Below are 12,737 nucleotides of genomic sequence, written 5' to 3' on the forward strand. Positions count from 1 at the left end.
GCAATCAGCGTCGCTCCGCCTCTGCAAATGATCGCATTAAATGCGGTTTCCTAGCTGGATACTTGCTGTCGCTCATCCAATGAACCGGAACCCTAGCAACCGCATCGACATCACGCAGACGACACGCACACACAAAACAGACGACGAAAAAAGACGCAGAAACACGTCTCATTAGTTCGCATTTGAGATGCATTAAGAACGTGATGTGCAACCCTTGTCAGCATACAGAGGGAGAAAAGAGGGAAGCACTATTGGGACAGAACAAGATGAAAGGGAGAGACAGGAAAGAGAAGGAAAAAAAAAAGTGCCTAACCTCGTTACAAAATGGCGGCAGCACCGTCCAGGCGAATTAGCGCTGGGCTGGGCTGTAGTAATTAATACAAATGACGACGGAAGTATCGTGATAACCAACCGGATAGTGGAACTCTTGCAGGAAGTTGTTTGTTAGTTTTGTCTGCGAGGGGGAATTATGTTTCTGTTTCGGTTGATCATGTCGTCTGCGCTGCCATGGGAGAGCTTTGCTTTGTGTTTCTGCGCCCGCTTTTGTTGGTTCTTGTTCCGTTTTCCGTCTAGGTGTTTGTGCGTTCTTGGATCCAGGCGTATGCTACTTAGGATGAGTATTCGTTCCTTGTTCGCGATGGGGGAAAAGGAATAATTGATTCTGTGCACAGGAAGCGAGGGAGAGAATATCTAATGCTTAATTTCGCAAGGAGCAGAAGAAATGGTGTGTACGTGGGTTGGGACTATAGATGTAGCTTTAGCGCTTGTGTTGCGAACGCTCACTTATGCATTTTTTTGTACACCTTCTTCCAGATGGCGGGTTCGCTCTTGATGCTGATGATGGTGCACATGTCTTACCTCGGGTTCACCAGGGCAGTTAGCCCAGGTAATCGAGTTACATGATTCATACAAGCGTGTGTTTGTGTCAAAAATGGTCTGCTTTAAAATCGATAAGCGCATATTAGCTTATGTCGATATCAATTATCACGAACCAGCACCTGCTAGGATGAACTGACATATATTAGCATACGTTTCTATATGCACAGATGCTGGATGGTGTGAATTGTGTATTAGGGCACTAGCACTTACAGATATTCCCTTTTACGAGTAAATGTTAATGTTAAGTAAATGTTAGTATTAACAAGTGTCATTATCACTGCGGTATGTCGCCTCATTTAATCAGTTATCAGCCTATATATTTATTGTTTTATTATTCATCTCTCTAAATATTTTAGCATTTATAAACACACGCCAGCTGTTGTTAGACATACTTATTGATTTAATATTTATTTAACGTTGAGGACCCAAACGTCTGTGCAGAACAGAGTGTAAAACAGCACATGTATAGTGCTTTACTGACACCTATTAACACACGTAAGCATGTATCGCCACGGATCGAAATACTTCATTACGTTATTGTGCATTGCGTTTCGCAGGTATATTAACACTAAAAAAATATGATTTTGTCTCACAAATATTTTTTCAGCGTGCAAGTGTGTGGTGTTTGACAGCATGTACGGCAAGGCACACGGGATCTTCACTTCCCCAAACTGGCCCGCCCCGTACGAGACCAACATCGATTGCCTACTCTATAGTTTCCTAGGGGGAGAGAACGACATCATAGAACTTACTTTCGACGAGTTCGACGTGCAGAAGATGAAATTCGAGTGAGTAGACACGCGTATTACATTCGATATAGCCGACATATATAGCCGACAATGCCAGCTTGCGGCCGATAGCACGTTGAAGTCGGTAATGTCGACACGGTGTTGACGGAAACAAACGATATGTAGCCGACAATGCCAACTTGCGATCGATATCACGTTGATGTTGACAACATCGGCTTGATGTTGACCGAAACAAGCGACATGTAGCCGACATGGCCAACTTGCGACCGACATGACACAGGGCACATTATTTGAAGGCGCCGAAAGCAGCAGTCAGACGGTGCATATTGACGGCGTAGTTTAACTTTGTTTGCTTGTAAACCCAGCGCTAAAACAAATGTTATCAAGTTACAAATGTGACGGATAACTAATTTCTTAGCAATATTGAGGTAAAACGGCTCGGGTTGACATCTGATGGCAAATAATCCCCAATTCGCCAGGCAACAGTGTTCTGTGTTCCGGACTGACTTGTTCCTCGTGATGCCTATGTTGCCGACACGTAGCGAACTTCTTGCGTTTTACACCCAGTGTTGCCTGCATGCAATGTAGTTTTCCGCCGCACTTGACGCCGCACTTGACGCCGCACAATGCGCAGTTGGGTGACCACTTTCACACAGTGTTGCTCGTAATTTTCAATTTTAATTTTGTATAAAACTATGAGTGCAATTGTGACGAAAGTTGTGACGTAACAGTACTTAGGGCTCAGGCTACCGAATAGATAAATCTCAGATTGCACCTCTACTCCTTTACGGGGCCTTTAAAACGACGATAATACTACAACACAATTACGTATTATATATAAATATGTACATATGCATGTCCTCCTTTCTGTCTGCACCTCATATTATATCCGTTTGCGGCTTGCAAAGTAGTCCCGCCAATGAGAATAGCGAACTACTCTCCGAGAAAGCATAAGTGCACAGGAGAATGTAGTCCGCGTATTGAAACGAGAGCGAGGCATGCAAGACAATGGCGGACGCCACGGAACGGAAGTTTGGAAAATTACTGAGGGGTTTCTGGAGACAAAAGGAAGATGGTGCATGCGAGATGGTGCGAACTCATGGTAAGGGTATCGAGAGACACGGTCAAACAAGGACATACAAAAATTTCTCAAACACAGCAATATTTATTACGAACCATGTACGTGTGTACATGTAATACATGTTGCTGTGTTTGAAAAATTGCTTTCTGTCTCTCTCTCTCTCTCTCTCTCTTTCTTTTTTTTTTTTTTTTTACCGTGTCTCTCCAGGCGCTTAGCATGGGTTTCTGGAGGACTCAGAAAATTAACTCAGCAATATACGGCGCACATTCTTTGACCCACATCTATAGGCCTTTTTGAGACTTTGTTATATATAAATTTGTTCCGCGTATACTAAGCCAGGAATAAGTGAGCTTTAAGGAACTCTTTCATAAATATTCCTGCCTACATATTGCCTTCATTGAAGTCAACGACTGAGGAGTGTACGCCGTTTTAAAAAGGAACGCGGAAGGCTATTCAGAGCATATCCACTGTATACTTTTAAAATTGTACAAATGCGTCGTAAGCTATATGAACACCCGCATCAATTTCAACATTATAGTGATGGGCATCTTTCTTTTTTAATTGTTCGCTATACAGTAACGAGACAAATAATTATAGCTCAATTCTCGGACACACACACGCACGGACAATTACAGTGAGTTTTAGTATATCGTACGCTGTCGCCTTTGCGTATGTAAGGGATAGCATTGGTGGTTCTGCGCACGCGCAAGACACAAGCAGAGCTTCGCGCACTGCGCAGAACCACCACGCTAACCGTTACGTACGCAAAGGGGACAGCGTACGTTATACTAAAACTCACTAATAGTGACAATACCAATGCAACGGGCGTTCGCTTTCATAATGGACACTGCTATGTGAAGCACGTCCTGTTACTGTGTCCCAGGCAAGGACATAGGGCACACATGTCGCTAGAATAGTTTCAAGTCGTCTCCATTGGAGTAACTGTAAAGAGGATAAGGTTACAATAGACCTCTCCCGGTTTGTAAACAAATGACGTCATAGTGTTCGACAGCGCCACCAATTTGGTAGAGTTGAACTACGCTGGAAGCTAGGGGCGAACAAGGTTGCGCCCGAAAACCACGGTCTTGAGTGGAGTACGATGGTCCCGTCCTTAGGTCCTGTACTTTTCTTTCAATAGGAGACAGCGAACAAGTGCCCATTCGTGGAACCCAGCCCTCCCCTTCCGATTTGTTTCGGTTTCAGTCTGTCTACCAACGTCATGATAGCGTTTCTCGGGTAGAGATCTATTGGAAGATTATACCTAATTTTAGGATGTTAGCCAAATGCCGTTAATTGCTCTGAAGTGGCTCCTATCAAGCACATCGCTCCGTGCTCTCTTAAAATATCGGTTCAGTTTACTTGGGAATCCCTGTGACACGCTTGACTGCGAACGATTTCTTATGTGTAAACGTTATTCTCTCTCCCAAGGTGCCTGTACGGCGACTTTGTTCGCCTCTACCTCCACCTGAACGAGATTGGTGTGAACGAGAGTACGCCCTGGAACGCCATATTGTGCGGCAAAGAAGCGGATATTGAACAAGTGCATTATTCTTCTGGAAGATCCCTCATCTTCGAGTTCCACTCTGACTGGAGGCACGGAGAGAACACGGGCTTCAGGGGAACCTTCAGGTTCATCAACAAGAGTATGTCACACTCATGTTATAAATAGAGTTGCGCGATGAAAAAATGTAGTTTTTTTTTTCGACACACACGTTTAAAAACTATTCGAGCTGCATAAACTTTTTTTAAACATTAAATTAAAACATTGTTAAATTAAACGTTCAATTAAACGTTTTTGCAGCTGGGTTATACGGCCAGGCGGATATCCTGTAGGACAGCGTATGCAACTACCCCCCCCCCTGAAGGATTAATTAGATAAAATTCATTAATGAACTTATTAATAGGGCCCGGATTTTTAGGTATTTGCCTATAATGCCTATAAACGCCTAAATACGATATTTTTGGGGTTACCTGTCATCGACTCTATTGAATTGCAGCTTTTTAACATTTTTTGACGCCGTAAGAGCCTTTTTTAGAGGTGTGAGTGCGGCGTTCAGGCTCGTGCTGGGCGCTGCACTTTGCTTTTCGTTACTGCGTGTTTGCGCCCTTTGTTCCTTTTTTGCGTACATTTCATCCAAAGATCTGGCGTCTCAGGTCCTTTCAAGATCTTCGAGGGCGGAAAACTAAAAGTATTATTCGATATAGCATGGTTCCCAGTTGCCTCAACATTCGTGTACCAGACGTCAAGGTTTGTATGGTACCGTAGCCTTTAAACGAGCAAGTTTTCCTTGATGGAGCATTCTGAAACACCAAGAAAGCCAAAGAGCGTACGAGGTTAACGTGCTTATTGTTGTATTTTATTGCCTATTTTGGCATTTTGGGGGCCCAAATGCCTGCCTATTTCAGTCGTTTTTAGTGCATAAATTTCCGGGCCTTACTGAGTTATTAATTAGATATTTTCTGGGAAATGCGAGGTACCAGAATTGGAGCCCGCCATTACCAAAATACACCGTCCGTATTAAACGCCCTGAGAAGCGGACGTACCTTGGGATACAAACTGTCGAATTTTGGTACGCAAATGAGGCGAAACCAGAACTACGCACTGCTCGAGCGCAGAAAGAGCGACAGGCATTCCACGTGAGGGGGCCAGCGTGCCTTGCAGCGATGGAGCTGAATGCAGTACGAGCTGCATGCTAAAAACAGAACTTCACCGCATAGCACGCTGTTTTTAGAGTGTAATATGTTGGGCAGATAGACCGCTCTCCGACCTAGATAAGGCCAAAGTCGTCTCGTTTCGACGCTATGGACCGCCGTTTATCGCCGACTATCACCGTTACAACTGCGCGACCATTTTGTAGCGACTGCGGCGCCATCGTGCGGGTATTAAGCGCACGAGCTAAATAGCGGGGGCCATAGCGAAGTCCGTAGTTATGCTCATTTGCGTAGCAAGACATCCTTTCTTTTGCATGAACTCATGTTCTTTGTAGCGCTGTCAGGGTACTGTCATCGTTCGTTCAATCAAGTTGTTCAACGGAATCAGTAGCGTGAGGAGCCGTTTATAGAGAGAGCTTCGCCATTAGGAGGAGCTAGAGTCACTAAATAAGCAGAGCCATTTATAGGGAGAGTTTGGTCATTCTTTGATCTTTTGCCGCCTCATGGGAGGAGCTTATTTTGACGTCAGAGTCGTCGTTACGCCGCCCAAAAAGCCTGAATCCGAGCGGAATCCGCTTATCAGCCATCTAGTCCGCGCCATATTGATGCTGTCCGCCAGCTGGTCGACACCTTTGTGGCCGTGTTGAATGTAATCTACAGGAATAACCGGCTTATGACCCACTGACGCCAGTGATAAGAGGGGCTTTGTTGCCGAACTGAAAGAGTTCAAGGACGAAAGGCTTTCGAAACAAGAAGTACACACGTGTCTTCTCTCCTTGGATTGTAAACAACGATGAGCATCAATATGGCGTCGGCGACCGGTTGACGACTGGATAACAATAGAGCACGACGAGGGAGGTCGTTGAGCCGTGACGTGGCATGACGCGCTTCAAGTTAGGCTCCTCCCAATGGCCAAACTCTCTCTATAAACGGCTCTGTAAATAAGCTACGCTCCAGAGTATCGACACTGAGTTCCAAGAGCGAGCATGCGCCATCTTGTTTCCGCGCCACGCTTCCCACGCGCACGCGCACGGCGCACCTTAGCGCACGATGCCATCTATCGTGCGCGGGTGAAATGGTCCTTTCGTTTACAAGCAGCAGTTGATGGTCTTGGGCTCACCTTGACATCCTCGGGACGCACTAGTTGACAATACATGGATTATCGCGCAACAATCACACACGCTTCTCTATCCCACAGAGAGCATTATGTTAGCCGTCTTTGATCCTCTCGGAAAGAAGGATATGAACATCGTCTCGCCGCGTGGTTCCACATCGAGAATCGCAAACCCTTCTGCTTTCTACAGAAATCCTGCTGCGTGTTTCGAGACCCCGATGAAAGCTCCAAGGGATACACTCAGGGAAGTTTCAAAAACGATAAAGTTTAATATCTCCGTCACGCCTAGAATTCAGTAACATGAAGTGTGACGCACAGAAATAACAGCGCGCGGAACGGTGATATAGCTGTAATATGCTTCGACAGATTTCAATCTCGTGACGATTTCTTACGACGATTGAACACGAATATTTCGCCGTGCGTATTTGCAGCGTTAAACGAAGCATAATACACAGGTCACGCAGCAGTGCATACGAGTAATGAACTTCCCACACACAACGACGAGATGAAGCAACGTCACCGCGCGGCAATCCGAGCCGTGAACTGCGCTGTCACGGGGAGACGTACTCCATAAAATGGCCGCCGTGTTTGTCCGCGTTCCTCAGTGACGATACTGTAAGTGAAGCTTATATAGTGACTGTAGTGGGGAGTAACGCATTACAAAGTAAGCACAGAGGTGGGGAGTATTACAAAGTAATGCATTACTTTTGAGTAATGAGTAATGGCAATGCATTACATTTCGACTGAGTAATGCAGGGTTGCATTGCTCATTACTTTTGTCGAATGTTCATTGTACCACGTAAAGGTTGGGAACATCCAGGTTTTTTGAACTCGCCTTTAACAATGAGCTCAGGTAAACAAAGCCAGAGAAGGGCTCAGCCTGGGGAATTTTTCCAGAGTTCAACAGTTGGCGGTGTGCGTCACTAGTGTTCACATGATGATATCGCCGACTTTCTCCTGTACGCATTTTGGGTAAAGGAGAATTAATGAAAGAGGAACGTAGCCTCTATGACGGTAACAATACAAGGGACAAGTCGGCGATTCATTGGCTGTCTTGGTATGGTACCGTGTTAGGTGTTAGTTTCTCTTGTGCTCTCAGTGGTCGTTTTTCTGTCAGGGCAGAATTGTAGGGCTGAGCATGGCAAAAAGACATCATGGAGGAGGTAAAGACTCGTCCCATAACTGGGCCGAATTTAGTGCGGTATCGAACCAGTTAGTTGCGATGGGAGACATTCACGGTTCGGTGCAAGTTATAAGGATGGCAGTCCAGAATCGCTAGATGGGTTCGCGAAAATCAAGAAACTGTTCGTGCAGTACAACATGGAAATTTCGTCATCCGCTTCCGCTGAACCAGTGTTCAGTATGGCAAGAGATGTCTTGTCGCCAAAGCAGGCAGGGACAGTGAATGACAACTTTGAGCATCAACTGCCATACTACGCTCCAATAAGTCTTATCTATAGCTTTTGCGTCTCAGTCTCGTTGCTACCTTAGTGCCACCGGGTTGAGGGTATAATCGGGTGGCTATTGCCTATGAAAAAAAAAAGAAGAAGAAGAAGAAGAAAAAAAGAGCAAGGAAGAAAACTCATGCATGGCACGTTTCAAGCTTAGGCCTTAAAACGTAGATGTAATGCCAGTGTAATGCCGTTACTTCGTTATATAATGGTGTTACTAATGCATTACTAACCTCAAAAAAGTAATGAGTAATATAATGCATTATGTTATAAAAGTAATGAGTAATGGAAATGCGACGATTAGTGCCCACTTCATATTTTTCTTTACTATCACCATCACCATCATGAGGACTTAGACCCCCAACGTCGGAGAAGTGTACTTTACAGAAACCGGCGACTACTGCTACTCGAGCATTTGCGATATGGATCAGTTTCTTTTAAATTTCTACAGCGTAAAAACATAAAGAGTTTTATACTATAATGGATTCCATCGTATTCTATCGCGAAATGTCTCACCAAAAATTCAACGGGCGTCCTCCCTCTTGCAGAGGACTGCGAAATTTTGAATGTAGATTTCACTTTGGTGACTTTACATTTAATCTAATTAAATAATCTCACGTTATTAGTCAGTAACATTAGGTAATTAAACTGAGAAAGTTTGTTGTATTAATTAAGCTATTTAATTCGCGACAATAAAAATTAAATGCGCTGCGTTAATCAAGCGTCACAGTCACGAAAGGGCAGGGAAGAGGCGAAAATTCGGCGACAAAAATAAAGCGAGCAGTAAACTCCTCTTCATTCTCCTTCACATCTTCTGGGCCGAAACCACTTTCCCTCTCCGTCCTAATTAAAGCCCGCATAGCCGAGGCTTCAATGCGAATAAAAATTTAACGCAAGCCAAAATGAGGCAAGCAGCGGAAACTTCCCAAAGCGGACGCCTGTCCTAATTAACTGGCGCCTCCCTAAAGCCTTATCTACCATTTAATTCTTTATCTTATCAGCCGATGTTCGAAGAGTTAGTGGAGCTGCTTTTCGTCAATAACCTTCTCTTTCGAGCTGATCATATGCTAGGTCCCGCTTAAACAGGAACTGCCGCCGTCTCCCTTCCATGAATACATAAGCCAGCAATTTTCGACACGGCTCCAAAGCAAAAAAAACGGGGTTATATGTACGCCCTTATCATTTTCCTCGAACTGTGCTTTGATGCTGATGCCGAAAGAAGATCCACCGCTCAGAGGACGCTCAAAGGAATAGGAGGACAAAGAGGACGTCAGATGAAATTAGTGTCGTTAAAAGCCTTTTGTAACTTTGCTCTTTGTAAAAGAACCTCGGAGAAAGAAAGAAAGAAAAAAAAAAACGGAGCAGGCTCCATTTGCATTTTTTAGGGAATATTACGAAAGAATATCGTTTGTGCCATGAAAGCTCTACACCGACGGCGCTGCCGCTTCGTATGCGGCGGATTTGATCGCTGCTTTCGGTTTTATGCGTCTGGTACAGGAGCAGGATATCAGTGCGGCGCTGGGGTGTAAACGACGGCACGGTCGGGTTTCATGCGTAGAGATTTTGGGAGGATGTCAAATACCCAGTGTGGTATGGCTTCATTCTTTCTTTTTCTTTCTTTCTCTTTTCTTCTTTTTTGTCTACGTCGTGAACCATGGAATTGATATCTGAATTGGAAAATCTCCTTCGCCAAAGGACATCGAGATAAGTAATATGTTCACGTTCAAGTATTGAAGCTCACCCCTCGTAACCTCCAGCGGGTTCACGTAAAAAATAAATAAAAATAAAAATAATAATAATAATAATAATAAAAATAAAAGTAAGAATGAAAAAGGCCAGCATATTTAGGCAGTTTGCCAAGCGGGTTTAACTTTAAAGAGCATGTTTCGATCCTGATCGGGCGCCCGCCCTTGTTCCAGCACTGCTTCTCGCTTCTTCTTCTCGTTTCATTTGTTCTCTCTCCACAGCTGTTACGGACGGGCCAGAGTTACTAGGACGGACCTACACGGCCGTCGACGTCAGTGGGTCACGCCTTTTCCTTTCCGTGTTCTTCTTTCTTTCTGCCAATAAATCGACCGCCCCTCACTCACGTGGTGGTGGTGGTGGTTGCTGGCATACAGTATGCTATTGCCGAATGGTCTGGCTGGTAACATTGTACTAGGATGAGGCAAGTGAACACAGAAAGAACAGCGCAACAAAAGCCTCACAACACCCAGTTGCATACTTCAGTTGAACGATGGCAGTTGAAGAAAAGGCACCAGCAGCGGGATTCTAATCGACGCCCCCTGAATGCTGGTTAAAGATGCTTAAGAAGATGGTGAGCGGTGTCCTTCGCGAAAAAAAGAAAATAAAAAGATTCACAGCAGCAAAAATAAAAAAAAAAAGAAGTGAAAATCGCATAAGATCATACTGTTGAAAAGGGAGGGTGGTGGCAACGGTTTGAGGAACACAACATGCATAAAGAAAAACAACAACAAAAAAAGGAAAAAGCACGAAACCCAGAAAGAAGCAAGTCTTCAGACATCCTCAGACTCTCAAGGAGTGATGGTGATGTGATAAAGAAAAAATGGATACGTGAAGGGCGACGAAGTTGAGCTTGCTACCATAGGATGCTTTCACACTGACTGAGTTCAACATGTAGTTCAAAAGGTTCAACCAAGTCAGTGTAAAATGTCGGAATCGCTGGGGGCAGACACATCACGCATTCAGCAAGTCATAAGATGTCCATAAGCCCGGTTGTACGTAGAAAATCGTCAAGTGCCCTCAGCGCATTGTCGGAGCCCCCGCTTGCACACTATTGATTTGGTATAAGCTAATATTGAGGAGGACAATGATTGTACGGGGCACAGCTCAGATCCACGAAAGAGGCGAGGCCAAACCATGCACAAGTCCAGCTTGTCAGAGGGCATGTCTGGTCTGTCTGGAGCAGATGGCGGAGGCTGTCGAGCATATTTGTATTACGTGCAGTCAAGCGGAATGTAGGACTCCTCAACCTCCTCACAAGACGGCTGACGGGTCTCTCCCTATTTCCATCTCCCAATCCTCTTCGCACGTGAACCGGTTAGGCGTATCTACCGCTTATGGACTTGAATAGTACTGCACGCCAGTAAAGGGCGTTGCGTCGACTTTCCACAGCATGTTCAAACGAGTTCATCGATTATGCAGACTTTGGCTTCTGATCTACAGTCCTTAGGTCACGTGGTTTAGTGATTAATTCGGAGTTCATGTCATGATTTCGTGGCAACTTTTTTTTTATTTTTTTTTTACAGATTTCGAGCAGTCCCGTTCGCTCGGTCAAAGCGAAGCAATCTCGCATGGTCGCGTGGCGCTTTCCGAACACCCGGTACTTGTTAGCTACTTCTTTCGCCCGGCCTCTTTACGACCGCGCAGCGCGTTGCCCATCTATATCCGGTGTCGTCACATCCTCACTGCGACGGTGGCGAGTGCCCTCATTGCCCCTCAAATTGTAGTTCCTTGGGATAGCAGACGACGGAATCCGAAGACGTGCGAGCGATCGCAGTGCCCCTAGCGTGATCCAAGCGGATAAAGCCGCTATATTCCTGGCACTCATGTTTGGGTGGCAACGGTCACGTGATAGAGCGCAGGCGATTTCCGGCCGCTAGGCCGCGTTGCCATGAAATGACTACACGAATTCGCCGTAAAATAACCCAGTTCCATGTCGGGACTGGGATGTGAGCCAGGTTCGAAACCGGCACCGCCTACGTTGCCTGGGTTAATCGTTTCCCCGAGCTTTCCTCAGAAGCTGTAAGGCAAACGTCAGTGTCACAGTTCCCCACGAAGTCGTCCCAAGACACACGGTTCCCTCCGAACAAACATGCCTCCAGATTGGGGAGGCAGACAGTTTAGCAACAAGACATCGCCGCCCAACCGAACGAACAACAACAGTGCACGAGAGTAGCCAATTTTGCGCAAAGTAGCGAAATCTGGCACCCTTGGCCAGAGTAAACAACCGGTCATCTGTCGCCGCATCAAAGTGAACGCAGCCGCTGACGTGGGGTACATTCTTGAACTACAAATGAGCAACGTCATTTTTTACGACAGATTCCTCCGCGCCGCTGAAATGATGAAGTCTCTCTATAGAGCTCGCAATAAATAACGATTCTCCTCTATATTGCTTTCCTCTTTCAGGCAGCTTTTCTTTTTTACGATTTCTTCGCCAAGAGTTTCGGCAATTTGGTGCAGCCGAGTCGACTCGCCGGAGTGGCAACACTGGGCCATGAATAATGCATGGATGCGACGCGACACGCCTCAATCTTGTTCGCGACAGAAAACTGCACTTTGCGCTTTGTCTCTTTGCTTGCTTGTGTGCAGCCGACGGAAATTGATAGCGTGGGCGCAAATGTATTTACGAAACATCCAACACTGTCTCCTTAATGCCGACAAACCCTGAGCGTCAGCGGAAGGGGAGCCTGCTCGTTCAGCCGCGCTCGCGTTTGAACGATGGCCCAGAAGGAAGCTCCTGTTTTCTTTGATAAGTAAGAAGTGCTGGCAACGATGGGGATTTGGAAGGTGTAAGCTGCAACCATCCCAAGCAGCACAATATCTTGGCCCAATATTGGACCAATATTGGCAATACTGGCCCAGTATTGGTCCAATCTTCGTCCAATATTGGGCAGACATTGCCAATATTGGTGCAATCTTGGTCCAATAGTGGGCGACATTGCCTACATTGGTGCAGTCTTGGAGCAATAGTGGGCCGACATTGCCAATATTGATCCGATATTGGGCCAAGATGATGTGCTGCTTGAGGTTTCATTCTCTGAGTTTGAGTGTGCTGTATACTTGGTCCA

At 45.6% G+C, this 12,737-nt stretch overlaps 1 protein-coding gene across 1 annotated transcript in view; it reads left to right on the forward strand.

The window, feature by feature from the left end:
• The window catches only part of LOC135388097 (suppressor of lurcher protein 1-like), a 120,024-nt gene that overhangs the window by 40,346 nt on the left and 66,941 nt on the right, over positions 1-12,737 (forward strand). The window contains exons 4-6 of the mRNA XM_064617418.1: positions 814-886; positions 1,487-1,667; positions 4,138-4,352. Of these exons, the coding sequence (XP_064473488.1) occupies positions 814-886; positions 1,487-1,667; positions 4,138-4,352 (469 nt within the window). The remainder of the gene's footprint in view (positions 1-813; positions 887-1,486; positions 1,668-4,137; positions 4,353-12,737) is intronic.

The sequence above is a fragment of the Ornithodoros turicata genome, chromosome 3 (genome assembly GCF_037126465.1).
Source record: "Ornithodoros turicata isolate Travis chromosome 3, ASM3712646v1, whole genome shotgun sequence".
Classification (NCBI taxonomy): Eukaryota; Metazoa; Arthropoda; class Arachnida; order Ixodida; family Argasidae; genus Ornithodoros; species Ornithodoros turicata.